The following is a 15,194-nucleotide window of genomic DNA, read 5'->3' as shown; positions in this document are numbered from 1 at the left end:
GGGCCCGGGACTCTGCATAGTAACTGCCCCCACGCCAGGTGATCCGTAGGCACTGAGGTCCCAGGAGCCCTGCTGTAGGTGCCTCTGTCTCAGAGCAGGACTCCAGAACTGCAATTTCTTGTTTTAAAAAAGCTATGAGGGTCACGGGGAAATTCTCAAGCTTCAGTTCAAGGGTCCTTAAATGATTTGGGGACCATGTTCTGGCAGGACAAGGGGACTGTTTCAGTCCTCAAAGCTCAACAAAGAGCCACCTGCAACCCCTGCTTCAGGGCCCCCGAGTCTGCATACGGGACCCAAGGCCCCTCCTCCGCCCAGAGCCCCAAGCCTACTCTCAGCATAGTCGGCCTTCAGCTGCCTTTGCAGAGGCCACCACCCAGCCCCTCCTTATATGTTTAGATCTCTGTTCCCTGAGCTTCAAAGACTCCATCTCCCTGATTTCCCTCCGACTCTCACTCCTCCTGTCCACCTGCCCTGCACAGGCCCCGCCTCTCCCGCTGCACCTGCTGCAGGTGCACAGAGCCAGGCCCGGGGCTCCTTCCATCTATCGCCCCTCCTCCCTCCCTCCAGCACGAACTGTCCTGTCCAATGTCTCCTTCTGCATCTTTCACAGACCTGACCCGCACCTGCCCTGTCCAATGTCTCCTTCTGCATCTTTCACAGGCTGACCCGCACCTGCCTGCACCTGCCCTGTCCAATGTCTCCTTCTGCATCTTTCACAGGCTCCTCACGTAACCCCCAACTGTCCCCCTCATCCCCTGCCCCTTAAATGTGGCCTTTCCCCTGAAGTCCTCCTCTTGGCTGATGGCAACTCGTGACTCCCATCACCCCCACCGTGAGGAATTTTTAAAATGTATATTCCTGGGCCATGCCCCAGAACTACCAAATCTGAGTCAGATCTTCTAAAACACTGGAGTTGGTGCGTTTCAAGCACTCCAGACTTTTATAATAACCAAGCAGGGTCAGAAGTCACTGGTGGACGGGCCTCGCTGATGTAGGAGATACTAATCCAGGCCTTAGGAAACAGCTTGAAGCCAGAGGCATAAGTCTGGGGACAATTTATGCAGAAAGGGAATGAAAAATTGCAGAAGTAACAGAGCTCACCAAGGGAGTGAACAGAAAATGAGACGGGTAGGACAGAACCCATTAAAAGTTCCTGTAGATGCAGGAAAAAAAGATAGAAGATACAGGGGAAATGGGAAGAGAGGTAGCAGAGACTAAATAATAACTGTGTCCCAAAGCCACAGTTTTGGTGAAAGTTTTACAAAGCGGCCTCTCACCACTGAAAACACTGCCGTGAGGAGGAGGAAGGGGCAGATCAAGATTCTCATGTTGGTTGGTCCTGACCAGTCAGCCAATGTGGGTTTTGCATGGTTGTTTGTGTGAGGGGTTTCCCACCACGTCCAGTCAGTGGCCCGCCATGCCCCAGGGAAGCTATGACCCCGTGGGACACACAGAACGGGAGTCAGACTGTGGCTCCCGAGGTCCAGGGGCAAGGTCAGGGCACAGTCTGGTCTGGAAGACCCCAGAGGAATCTTCTGGGCAGTACCATTCCAAAGATCCCAAGATGAGACACTGAGTGCCGGTGAGGAAACAAGAACCAGTGAGACCAGGGGTGCCCTGGAGAAGGGGCCCCTGAGATCTTCAGGGTGTCCCCATCCCTGCAGCCCCAGGAGCCGCCAATGAGGCCTGGATCTGGGGACTCTGCGTGCTGTGGAACAAGAGACCACGCTGCCTGCATGACCCAAGTCCAAGGCCCTCCCAGAAGGAAGAGACATGGCCATCTCAACCGTGTGGATGGACCACACCAAAGGCGGTCTGTCCCCTCAGCCCCATAACATGGTGGCCCTAGAGAGGACCCAGGACAGAGCCACAAGCTCAGGGCAGGTGAGCAAGGCATCGAGGAGGGCAGAAAGGACACGGCAGAGGAGGCAACGCAGATGCTTCCTCAGAAAGCCTAGAACTAAAATATTATATGTGTATGTGTACACGTACCACCAAATGAAGCTCAGGGTTAGGGCTGCCAGAATTAGGTAAGTGCATCTACGTGAGTGTGTCTGTGTATATGTGGTGAGTGTCTGTGTGTGTGTCTGTGTCTGCTATGTGTCTATGCATGGGTATGTCTGTGTATGTTTGTGTCTGTGTGTCTGTGTGTATCTGTGTATACGTGAGTCTGTGTGTGTCTGTGTATATGTGTGTGTGTGTCTGTGTCTGTGCCTGTATTTGTCTATGTGTGTATGTGTCTGTGTCTATGTGTGTGCCTGTGTGTGTGTCTGTGTGTATCTGTGTGTGTTTAGGATGCAGGAGACCCTCCATCTTCCAAGCACGCTTCCTTAATGTACTATCACTGCCCAACCCAAAGCCTGAGAGAGGCAGCAGCTGCCTTAGCAACTAGAACCGCCTGCAAGCCCCCACGCTCTCCTGTGCACCCCAGATTCCTAGTGTGAGGCCCCCCCAAGTCCTGGCTGCCCCCCCACTGCCCTCCCTCCACGAAGTGGCCTTGCTCTCACTGGGGAGGATGGAGGAGCAACCAGGAAGGGGCAGCCTGGATGGGCCTGGGCTGGTGCTGTTGGCACCGTACCCTTTATTACAGCAGCCTTACTGAGGCACAACTTACACACCAGGAAATCCGCGCGTTGTAAGCATATGCCCTGAGGTCTTTAGTAAAAGTCCACAGCTGTGCAACCATCACCACCGCCTAGTTTCAGAGCTTGTCCATCACTCTGTGGACAGATTTTAAAAACGACGGCCCCTCCCCTCCAGCCCGGAGGACGTCCTGGGACTCCCTGCTCTCCAGACCAGAGGGGTGGGGCCAGCAGCCTTGGCCACCCAGCGCGCCCACCTGTACAGCCCCCAGCATCCCTGCTCATCTTCCCGGACTCTGGGTGGGGGGCCGTCTTTGGGGCCTAAGATGACAGCAACCTCCTCTGTGCCTTGGCCCAGAGTCGACCCAAAGCATGACTGGCTTCCCAACAAGCCCCAGATTCTTCTTCTAAGTAGCAGGTTAAGGGTGCAGCTGCAGGGTTTCGGGGAGGGTGGATTGCGGTGGGGGAGGTGACACTCGGAGAAGAAGCAGCACCACTGGAAGAGGCTCCTGCTTCTCCAGAGGCCCTTCGGGACACCCCTCTTATATTTCTTTTGACACAGCAAAGATGTCCTGCCTGTTAAGAGACAAGGTCATCCCGCAGCAGGCCGCACGGACTTGGGCCGACGCTCCGGTTTCCGTGTCATTGCTCGGCTTGAGGGCCAGCTCCGGAGCCTGACCCCAAGCACAGCCCAGGCTCACTGTGACAACCAGGCAATGGCTGCAAAGTCCAAACGGGCATCGGACAGCCTGGCTGAAGGGGCCAACGAAAATGCCAAAGGCTAAAAAGCAAAAGAATCGACTACCCATGATAACATGAGAAGCTGGGGACAGCAGGAGGAGGCCCCGGTTCCCTCCTGCTTCTTCCAGAAACTATCACCAGACAGTCCCATGTCGCTAATTAGAGGAAGTTGCCGACGACGGGGAAGATGCGCTTTGCGAGGGTCACATGAGAAGTTCTGGTGTCCTGGCAGGGGAGGGGGAGAGGGGCAGGACTTCCCCCCGAGCCCGCAGCCGAGGCATCCCGGGGCACCCGGCTCTGCCAGCTGCATTCCACAGCTCTCCTCCCATGCCCAGACGGCGCAAAGGCTTTTGTGATGACTTCACACTCAGCCCAAAGTAAACACTCTCCACACTTTTTCCATGGACACATTCTAACCCCAAACTGCCAGCACCGGCCTCCCAACCCTCCAGATGGAAAGCCGCCTTCCCCAAGAACAGAAAACGTTTTTAACTAAATAGTACATCTTGGCTGCAACAGCAAACTTTCCTAAAAGCTTCCTAGAAATTATTTCTCGTGCACCGATCCTACAGATCACCTGAGCAAACCCCAGCAGTAGAACGAAGGCCCTGGAAACAAACACGATGGAGGATCCAGAATGCACGCTCACTCCCACAAACACCTGCCCTTCAAGGATGCAGGCGTGCAGAGCACCCCTGGGCCACTGCCAGAACTCACACTCGCGTGCGCCCTGCTCACAACCACCTGACTTCAATAGCCTTTCTCAAAACAGGGCGAGAAAAGACAGGTGCCCATTTCAGTACAGAGCTAGAGCCTCGAGATCTGAGCTCGGCTGGCTTTTGTACCGCCAAACACGTTCCAGCTTGAATCCACGTGATCCAAGCTCAGGCCACCGCCATCGTGGAAATGCAGAGACGCAACAGGGCACTTACCAGGTTGGAGTTGGTGGCATTGGAGTCGTCCTCTGGAAAGGGAATATAGATCGCTAAGGCCACACAATTGGCAAAAATAGTCAGTAAAATAATGATTTCAAATGGCCTGGGGAAGGGAGTTAAGGAAGTTAATGCCATGGAAAGCACCAGTGAAACAAACATACACAGATATATATTTTAAAAATGAATCAAAGATTCGTAAGAATTTTGTTTAAACAATACATTCCAAGCCCCTTGTATTTTGAAAAGAAACATATGCCTTTTTAAGTGCTGCTAATGGGGCCCCGCCAAAATTTTTCCTAATATGTCAAAAGCAGTGGAGGCCAGTCGCGTGCCAGAGTAAACACAGATTTCTAAAACTTTTTTCCCTTCTTTTATTTATTTAGATTGCACTGGACTTTATTCTCCCTCATGTACGCTCGGGGTTGCTTTTAAAGATTGGGGCCTGCTCCAGCCGGGCCTCGCCACCCCCGGGCAGCCCTCCCCGGAGGCTCACCCGCCTGTACCAGGGCCTGACCGAGCTTGGGGTGGGAGACGCGCACACCCTGGGATTGGAGGCGGAGACTTGACTCTAAGACTTTTCAGTGAAACTTGGAGATAGTATTTTCAATCTTTTAACTTGAAGTGTAGAGTCTTTTTTTCCTTCCCCCTTATTCTCTGATTGCTTCCAGAGAGCCTGAAGCACACCAGAGCAGCGTGTGCTGTGGACGCAGGGGAAGGCAGCTCCCTGCAAGGCCCCAGAGCCTCTTCAGCCTGCGGAGACCCTGCCTGGGCCTCTTGACTTGCCCAAGGGCTGTGCTGGGGTCTGGAGGGATAAGGCAAGGTTTGCTCCCCAGCACTCAGGGAGGTCCCTGGGCCCAGATCTCTGCATCAAAATATCAGAGCAGACACATTCTCAAGTGAAAAATGAGCAACTGTGATAACACCCCTTCCACCCGGCACCCTCAACTGAAGGCCAGAGGCGGAGTGGGCCCGGTTCATGCTCTTCCGGCCCCATCTCCCCACCTCCCCAACGTGGCCAAGTTTCCAGCCTCGTCTGTGGAGCCTCACACGACGAGGAAGAGAAAGGGGATGGCCATTCCTGGAGGAAGGGACCACCTTCATCTCCAGGGAAACCTGCACTCACAAAGCTAACAAATCCTGAAGCAGGAAGAGACCTTGGAGATGGTCTGGTCCAAACCCCTGAGGCCCAGAGAGCCTGAGAAACTTTCCCAAGACCCACAGCAGGCACTGACCAGCCAAGACCAGAACCTAGACCCCTGCGCAAGGAGTCCACTATCCACTCCTCTGCCACAAACGGCCGCGGACCTGTGTCATCAGGGCAGCTCGGGGCCTAGAAGGAATCGGTGATTCTCTAGTCCAGCGCCTCCTGGCCAGTGTGCTGGCTGCAGGCCTCCTCAGCCCCATGGGCAGAGCTGGGGGTCCACTGACCCAGAACACCCCATAAACACGGTCATTCCCTGCGTGTGCCCTGATATCCAGAAGATGGCCTGCAGTGGGCTGCCCAGCCTCCCAACTGGACAGACACAGAAAGTAAAATCACCTCTCCCAAACCCAAGCTGGCAAACAGCAGAGCCAGGTCAGAACCAGAGCTTCTGACTCATCTCTTCCAACAGACCGTGCTGCCCCTTGAGCTGGCCGAGTCCGCGTGGTGAAGATGGGATGCTGGCGGGGAGGAAGGCCGGGAGCTGACCCTGACCGAGAGCTCACCCCGTGCCAGCCCTGCTCTGACTGCGCTACCCAAACTCTGGAGGGGCGGGCGGTTATCACCCCACTTCTACACGGGGACGCTGAGATGTCAGCCTGCCCAGACTCACATGGCTCGGGGTAGGATGGGGTCAGACCAGGGAGTCTGGCTCTGAAGCCTGAGTTTCTCAGCAACATTCTACACTGATCCATTCTGAAGTCACCCTAAGCATTTTTAGGAAGCTGGTTCTTTTAGACCCCCTCCCACACAGCCTCCTCCCCGCCCCCCGCCCCGCCCTGTCTCCACCCGCTGGGGGGGGGGGGGGACACTCAGCCCCAGGCTGGCAGCGTCATTCCCATGATTTGGCCCCTGTGTTCCCCCGACCAGGGCAGAGCACCTCAACTCAACTGAGCCAGACCTCAAAGGTCAACTAGTTGCCCCCCGCCCGGGTAGGTGATAGCTAACTCCAGGGTGTCTCCTGCTCTGTCACCACCCCCCTCAATTCAGGCTATCCATCCATCACCTTATGTTACAGTTCGGGGATACTGCTGGGGAAGGGAAGGTTCGAAGAAACCACTCAGGCAGGTAAGAAACGCTGCAATGTGAAGGAGAAGCCCACGGTGGGCTGGGTGCTCAGGGCCAGACCAGGTCCCCGTGTGTCCCTACTGGGCTGGGTGGCATCCCCGAAATGTCCCCCAGTGCTTTTCTCCTGCACTCTGGGCTCATGGGGAGCAGGGAGCGGGGATTTAGGTTTGGGACACCTGGATCTGCAGCCCAGCTCTGCCAGTTGCCAGCAGTGAGGTTTGGGCGGGTTCAGCTCCTCCAGGCCCCTGGCCCCCTGACCGCACGGCCGGCTACCCTGCGTGGCCCTGACTGAGCGGCTGTGACAGCACAGCCTCTCCCCTCGTCACCCAGGAAGGGACGCCTTGGCCTCAGGAGCCCCTGCTCAGCTCTGCAGCCACACTGGGCTGGGCCTGCCTTCTCTCAAGTGACCTTGGCCTTAAAGGCTCAGGCACTGACAGAACCAATGTCATCTCCTCTTACCTTCCATCCACTCCCAAGACTTTTAAATCTTTCCATGGAAAGTGGTCAATGAAACCCAGCACTCCATCCTGAACCCCGGGAGATGTGGCAGCCCTGCCCGAGTGCATCCTTACTAGAAAAACGCCCGGCACGATGTCCCAGGTCCTAGTCCTATCCATGTGACGCTATGAGCTCTGCGTCATCTCAGGGAGAGTCAGGGGCACACCCACGGATGGTTGAGGGCCTTTCCACCTCCTTCTCCCCACGATTCCCAGGAGGGAAGGGGTCGGCAACGGCTCCGTGCGAGCCCAGCCCTTCCAAGCCATTTCCTCTGCAGGCCCTGGTCACTGGGTTCCATGCAGACAAGGGGGCTCTGCGTTACACCCTCAGGCAGCACTCTCCACTTCAGCTGCGCCTGGAGAGGTTTGCCAGGCCTGGGCTTCGTCCCAGCGCCCCAGGTGACACTGATGTGCCCCAAGGCTGAGAAACACGGAGCCACAGGCTGAGGGCTGACCCGTGCCCTGTCGCCTCCCCTAGGTCCCGGAGGTGGAGGTCCTGCATTTGTGCCAGCCCCACAGCTCAGGAGGCGGAGGGAGGTCTGGGGTGTGACGCCATCAACCGCACACATCCGCGGGTCCTGGGCAAGCTCAGCCTGGCCAGTGGATACCTCCCTACCGCTTAGGCTTGTTCTCGCAAATGCTGCTTATTATATGAAAAACAACCCCCAGGGGAGCTGGTTAAACGAGCAGATTCCTGGGCCCGGTCCCCGGAGACTCTGACTCGAGGCTGGGCAGGGCCTGGAACTTTGCATTCAGACAGCACCCGATGCCAGATGCAGCGGGTCTGAGAACCACCTGCCGGCCCTGAGCACAAAGGATATTTCCACTCGACGATGCTGATGCACGCCCTCCGGATGGGGTTCTTGAGGGTCAGGCAGAGCAGGGCGCGGGGTGGGCGGGTGGCCGTCGTGCTGCCCTGCTTCTTGGGCTTCCCGTACTGCTGCCGCTTCCGCTGTGTGGAGCTGACCGTGGAGATGGTGGCATTGCCCGTGCTGCCCATCAGCTTGGCCTGTCGGGCCGCGTCGATGGCTGCCTGCCAGGACAGGGCGGCCCCCGGCGTGGGGATGTGCTCGGGTGCCAGCCCCGCAGCCGCGTTGGCATTCATGTTGGCATGAGCCGGGCGCGGGCTCCCATAGCTGGGACCTGCAGGAGAGGACAGGGGACAGCGGTCACTGGGGAGAAAACAGGAGAGCTTATGATGTGCTCTGGATCCCAGACTCACAATTTTTTTTTTAAAAATCTCATTTCAAACCATTGCAGGAGAGCTTCCCTGGTGGTGCCGTGGTTAAGAATCCCCCTGCCAATGCAGGGGACACAGGTTTGAGCCCTGGTCCGGGAAGATCCCACATGCCAGGGAGCAACTAAGCCTGTGTGCCACAACTATTGAGCCTGTGCTCTAGAGCCTGTACGCCACAACTACTGAGCCCATGTGCCACAACGACTGAAGCCCACGTGCCTAGAGCCCGTGCTCCACAATAAGAGAAGCCACCACAATGAGAAGCCTGCGCACTGCAACGACGAGTAGCCCCCGCTCGCCACAACTAGAGAAAGCCAGCACAAAGCAACAAAGACCTAATGCAGCCAAAGTAAATAAAATAAAATAAAAATAATAAATAAATAAATAAAGGTAACCATGTAAACTTTAAAACAAAAAAACAAAAAACAACCATTGCAGGAACCAGGGAGGTGGCACATGGACACATCCGTGTATGATGCTGGGAATCTGCTCTGGTCCTAGTTAAGCTGAGGTCAGCTGCAAGACCTTGGACACGTCACTTCCCTCATTTTAGACGAACAAGACACAAGATACACACATTACATCACGTATGGACCTCAGAAACACAGTGAGAAGAGGCGGATGCAGAAAAAGACAAACACACAACGCAAAACGTGTCAATTAAAATACACACCTGTAAGAACACATGCAAACAAAGTAGAATAGAATGGTTGCTTATGGAAGGCGAGATGGAAAATAAAAATAGGATATGGGGACAGAAAAGAAGAATGAAGGAAGGAAGGAAGGAAGGAAGGAATGGGAGCCACTGTATGAATCAATGCTGACAAACGTACAATGAATTGAAGGTAGGATTCTCTCAAAGCTGTGCACCTGAATTCCAAAACATAAAAGGAAGTCTAATAAATGAAGGCATTGGACCCAAGCAAGGTCACATCCAGGTATCTCAAACCCATGTGGCGATGCGTACTGTTGGATGGGAGGGCCAGGGCGGCGGGGGGTGGGGGTGGGGGGGCTGTCATGGTTTTGAATCACATCAGGAGTTCCTCTGACAGGCTCCCATTGAGAAATAGGACCTATGCGCCCTCCTCCTGACATGGGGTTGCCCTTTTGTGACCGTGCTGACTGATAAAGTTCAGCAGAGGTGACAGCAGAGTTGACCTCCAAGGCTAGGTCAAAAACGCGCAACGGCCAGCCCTAGGCTGCCGTGCTGGGAGAAAGCCCAGCCAGCCTATGTGGGGGTGGCGGGTGGGGTCCCTGGCCAGCCCCCAGCTGCTCCAGCCACCACCTGACTGCAACCCCAAGCCAGAACCACCCAGCGAGCCCTTCCTGAACTCCTGACCCTCAGAAACCAGGAGACAGCACAGTGTTTGCTGGGGAAAGCCACTTGTTCAGGGTGATTCATTATGCAGTGCTTGGTATCTGGGAGAGGGCGCTGTGTGTAGCAGGGAGTGACCAGGTGGGGGGTGCAAGGACAGGAAGGAAACCTGGGTAGGAACCAGTGAAATTCAGTGTAGAAGCATCTGCATGGCTCTGGTTAAAGGCAACAGAAGCCTCCAAGACTGTCCTACGACACGGGCACGTGCCTGGCGGGTCTCGTCTGTCTGCTCGGCAGGCAGGCACCTCATCCCAGAATCCTACAAGGTTTACCAAGGGATCAGCTCAGCCTGGGCCCCAGGACAGACATGCGACCTTGAGACTGGCCAGCTGGCCAGGTGCCATGGGATCAGGAGATGCCACGGAGAACCGGGTGATACTGTGGGCAGAGAGCCTGGCATCTGGAGGCCACGTCAGTCTCCCGGGAGACTATGGCCAGAGCCCAACCAGTGGCACGATCGTCACTTGCAAGCCCCCGCCACAATGACCCTCTTCTCTGCTATGTGTACACAAGGCTCTTCCAGCGAAGCTGCTGGCCCAGGACACACTGCCTCGAGGGTACCTCCCTCTCTTCACCGCAACGCGCTGGGTCCAGATGAACACTTGGTGCCTTGCCCAGCCCCCAGCTCCCAACGCCCATCTTGGGCTCGTCCTTCTAGGTTTGACCTTCAAGGTAACTTTTGCTGCCGGTGTGACCCTCTCAGCCCTACGGCCAGCCCTGTCCCCAGAGAGGGCCAGTTCAGAGATGAGCATGGGACCCAGCTTAGCCCCAGAACCCAGAGACACTCCGTCCTAGAGACAGACTCTGACAACCATTGGGTGCCTGGGTCCAGCCACACCTGATGCCAGCCTCACCCTGAGCTTTCCAGTTTTATTCCTTAGGTGACTTCGCTTAAGCTAATTTGAAGCTGGTTTCTGTCCCTTGCAACCAAAAGAGACCTACCAGGCTTGCTCCGTGCTACAAAGCTCGTACCTGTCTGGACTGTCATTTCTGCCAAATTCCAAAGTCTATGTCCTTTCCATCATCACACCAATGACACACAGTAAGGTTCCAGTTTCATGCCACCTGACCAACATAACCACCAAAACACTATCTCAAGGATTCTGGGACTTTTCTGAGCTCAAGAGGAAGGTGTGTCATGACAGATCAGTGATGTCTGCCGGGGGTATGAGAGGGAGAGGGTGACATCACAGGTGTGCGTTTCCCACCCTGCAGGAAACAAAGGTGAGCACTTCAGTCCGCTTAGGCACCCGCTGGCCTGCAGCCTCCTTGTCCCCTGACAGCTGCTTCCCACACCGTCGCCATCTGGTCCGTGTGGCATCAGAGCCCCACCCCCACTCCCAGGCCTGGAGAACGGCCTCACGCTCTCCTCAGTTCACAGCCTGCCCTCCACCTGACATTGACTCCATGTCACTATCAAGGACGTCGGGACCTGGAAGACCCAACACTTCCCAGCAGGGGTCTCGGCTCTCGCACGCCCACCTGCCGCCGTCCTCACCATGTGCATCAGAAGCTTAAAGCAAGCGAGACCCCGCAAGGCTGGGCCTTTGCCTTTCTTGTGAAACCCCGGAAGAAAGGACCAGAAGATGGGACTCAGGCATCAAGGCACCTGCAGCACGAGAGGCGCTGTGAACACCAGCCAGGTGAGCGTTCCCACCATACCGAGGGCAAGGGTGCCATACTCGCTGAAAGACACGGAGAGAGAGGCTGGCGATGCCCGTGTCCATGCGGCCCGCCCTGCCTCCTTGGAGCTCACACGCACTCCACACATGCACCCATGTGTGCTCACGTGGGGCCACGAGCCAAGCACCTCCTGCTAGGTTCACAGTCTGAGGGTGAAGGGGCTGCACGTCTGTCCCCAAGAACACCCTTTGTGCTGGATGTGATCCTCACAGGGCAGCACCCACCACACCATCCGCCCCGGGGCCTCCAGGATGGAGGCGGGTGGACGTGCTGCCCTGGACGGAGCGGGTCCAGCACGGCCAGATGGCGCGTCTCAGGTTCACAGGCGAGGGCTGCGACCCTAAGTTTGCCCGTTCCATTTGTTTACCCTCCTTCCTAGACCCCCGGTTTGGCCACGACGACGCGGATCAGCCTCTACTGGAGCTCCCGGGCCAACCCTCCTGGTCCCTCAGCCCCGTGAAAGCAGCCGTGGCTCCGCCCTGCAGGACGGTCCAGCTCTCCCCAGGTCTCTCCTGACACGAGGCCTCGACACCACCCGTCTCCCGCAGACCCTGCCTCAGCCTCTAATCCTTGCCCCCTGCCCCCAGCTCTCTCACAGCACCGGCCTCATCCCAACCCAAGCAACCCCGGGGTCTTGGACAACGTCTGAGAAGAAGGCAGGAAGCAGCGGGCAGGAGCAGACTCCATCACCCAGGAAGGCTGGGGCGCGGTGCATCCCAGGGCCCCGAGGCGTCGAGACCAGGGCCCCACAGAGCCAGTTCTCAGTGGACCGACATCAGAGCCACCCCGAGCCTTGGGTGACCTTATTTATACTGTGAACCGTTCCCAGAGCACTGGGACCTCTCGGGAGAGGACCATCTGGAGAAGCACATACGAACAAGCCCGTGGGGAAAAGTGGAATGTCAACCTCTCCCCAGCCAGAGGGCAAGAAAACAACCTTCAGTATTTCAGTCCCGGCAGCCCGAGCTCTGCTGCAGCCCGTGACACAAGGAAAGGCACTGTAAACACAGAGCCCCACATACACACACACACAGAGCAAACACACACACACACACACACACACACGAGAGAGAGAGAGAGAGAGAGAGAGAGAAAGAAACAGGTGTGGTCCCTCGGGCTGGGCTCTGCCAAGGCTGTACCAAGGCCCAGCGCAGCCTCCCCTACACTAAGTGACCAGCCCCCACGTCCTGGGACGACACCCCACCCAGGCCCGAGGCTCCATCAGGATCCCTAGGACCCCCATGTCAAGAGGACATGGTGATCCAAGAAGGCCAGGAATGGAAAAGCTCCGTCTCAGGCCCCACACAGGAGGACCGGAGCAGAGCTGCAGAGGAAGGGAAGCCACTCTGTGTCTCTGACGGCTTCGGTTAGCAGGAAATAACCACCCAATGCAAAGAGACCAATTTTCAAATTATAAAGCTGATTCAAAGCTCGGTCTCCTGGCTGCCAGCTGAAAAGATGCCACCATCTAAGTCTGTTCCAGCTCCCGCCTTCCCAGACGATCTGCAAGGCTACTCCCGGCCCTGCACGAGCCCGGGGCGGAGGCTCAGCAGACCAGGCCGCGCACACACAGGGGGGTGCCCGCCGTGGATGCCTTCCTTGTATGGGAGAAAGTGACTCCCACTCATGAAATGGCTCAGTGCCCCTGGGCAGCTCCCCCGCCCGCACACACGAACTGCTGCTCTGAGGGACCGGGACAGGCACCAGTCGGCCCTAGGACCCCCACGTCAAGAGGGGTGATCCAGAGCACAGTCTGCTCTGCCAGGGTCCAAGCCAGGAGATGAACTCAGGGCTTGGGCTCCGCTGAGGCCCCACGAGGGAGGTGTGGTGCTAGGACCTAGAGCTGCTCAGGGATGAAATATCAAGCTATTTAATCTGCCTCTATCCATGCACCTGCTCCAGGGCCACATCCCAGAAGACGCCATCCCAGTATTTGTTTGCTCGGGCCCGTAATGACAATGACGTCATGATGAGGATGACCTGGGAAACAGTGCTGGGATCAGGCCATCCACACTCGAAAGGACCAGCTTTCCCAGGCTCCCTGCTGACTTCTCGACTGTGACCAAGGGGGAGCATTCCTGGGGAAGAGGCTGTGAGCAATGACGTCCACCTCCGGTACCACCAGCCCAGTCCAGGCCACTGCCCGTCTCTTGCCCGGGACACTGCAGAAGCCCTGACATTTCCCCCACTTCTCCTGCCCAACCCCAATCCAATCTCCATGCAGCAGTCAGTGTGACCTTTTAGAAATACAAATCAGGAATCAGGCCCTGTCATCCTCTCAGTTAAATCTCCAAAGTCCAGACTCTGCCATGGGCTGTGAGCCTGCACAGGCAGCCCTGCCAGCTTCTCTGAGCTTCCTCCCTCAGCTTCGTCCTGCCGTCCTGGCCCCGTTTCACTCAGACAAGCTCAGTCCTTGGCCACCCCAGGACCTTTGCACATACTGAGCATATGGTTCCCTCTGCTCTCTGCTTGGGGGCTCCTCCTCAAATCCCCTCCTGACCTCGCAGTGTAAGCAAGCAGACCTCAAACCCCGGTGGCCAGCGTGACACCCCACCCCCACCCCCACCCGCCATCTCCTTTCCTCCACGTTATTCCTCAATAGAGAAGCCCAACCCCCGGGCACCAGAAAGGGATCTCCAATGAGCCATGTGTGTGGAAGGGGTTTGGGGCTGCAGGCCAGCTTTGTGAGCACGACCTCCCTCTTTGGCCTCAGTACCTTCAGCCATGCACAGAGGGGGTCTTTCCCAGCAGCCAGGCTGTATATACACAACACAACCTCAGCCAGTTTACAGAGACAAAAAGAAATCCTGCAGCACAAAAGAAGCGCTTTCTCTTGGGCCGGGTGCCACCCAAGGTCTTCGCAGAAGCCCACAGTGACCAGGGGCCTCCGTTCCCTTTAAGAGCAAAGCAGCCGACCTGAAACAGAAACCGAGCTTTCTCTGCCCATTAAAGGCCAAATGAGCAGTGAGCAGGAGGCCATTAATCTTCTCCATCTAGTGCGTTACCGAGATAGCCGGGCACTCACACAGGGAGGATGCCGTCTGGGCGCAGAAGACGGCCGAGGCCCGGGCCATCGCAGCTGGGGGTGCCCCCCCAGGGAATGCTGAGGTCCTGCTTGGCCCCGGGTGGACTGGCGGGCAGACTAACTCGGCAGCCGTCCACCCTCCTCCTCTGCGCCCTCCTGTCCCACAGAGGCGGCACACACTTTCCAACCTCCCCTTGGCCAGACGGACGCAGCCGTGGAGTCAGCTAAGTCAAGGCCTGATCTGAAACCAAGTCCAGTGGAGAAGGCGTTTGTGCCACTATTCCTGCTCTATAGAGACAGAAAGTCTCTGGCGATGGCTTCCTGGTCCCCAGACCTCAGATAAGATGCTGTGATCCTGAAGCCAGCTCACAGCACAAAGACCCCAGAGTCCCAGTCCTCTTAGCAACCCAGTTCCACCATGTGGTTCTGGGGTCACCCCTGAGGCCTCTCCTACTGCCTGTTCTCCCAACCCTTCCAGTCACTTTGTAAGCCCTTAAAGTCCCATATTAAGTACCTTTCCTTGTAAAACGACTACAGCAGTGTCTGTTGTAGGTGTGAACCTTGACCGACGCAGGCAGGCTACAGCAGCACTGTCCTACAGAACTTCTGCAGTGATGGAGGTTTCATAGTTCTGTGGTGTCCAACACGGCAGCCCCAGGCATGGGCTCCACACACTGGACAGGGAGCTAGTGTGACTGAGGAGCTACATTTTGAACTGTATTTAATTTCAGTTAATTCACATTTAAGTAGCCTCATGTGGCCAGTAGCCACACTGTGGACGGCACACGTCTATATTAAGAGGAGTCGTGATGGGAAGAGCACGATGAGGAGGAATAGGTGTGAGAGACGG

The 15,194-nt window shown here is 56.6% G+C and overlaps 1 protein-coding gene across 2 annotated transcripts in view; it reads right to left on the bottom strand.

Moving 5' to 3' along the window:
• The window catches only part of CACNA1C (calcium voltage-gated channel subunit alpha1 C), a 475,916-nt gene that overhangs the window by 418,806 nt on the left and 41,916 nt on the right, over window positions 1-15,194 (bottom strand). For both annotated transcript variants that reach the window (XM_057703176.1, XM_057703175.1), the window contains exons 2-3: window positions 7,837-8,167; window positions 4,256-4,361 (exon numbers count right to left, since the gene is read on the bottom strand). In XM_057703176.1, coding sequence (XP_057559159.1) covers window positions 4,256-4,361; window positions 7,837-8,167 — 437 coding nt within the window. The remainder of the gene's footprint in view (window positions 1-4,255; window positions 4,362-7,836; window positions 8,168-15,194) is intronic.

Source organism: Hippopotamus amphibius, chromosome 12, assembly GCF_030028045.1.
Source record: "Hippopotamus amphibius kiboko isolate mHipAmp2 chromosome 12, mHipAmp2.hap2, whole genome shotgun sequence".
Taxonomy (NCBI): domain Eukaryota; kingdom Metazoa; phylum Chordata; class Mammalia; order Artiodactyla; family Hippopotamidae; genus Hippopotamus; species Hippopotamus amphibius.
This window is presented reverse-complemented; position numbering and strand designations above follow the sequence as displayed.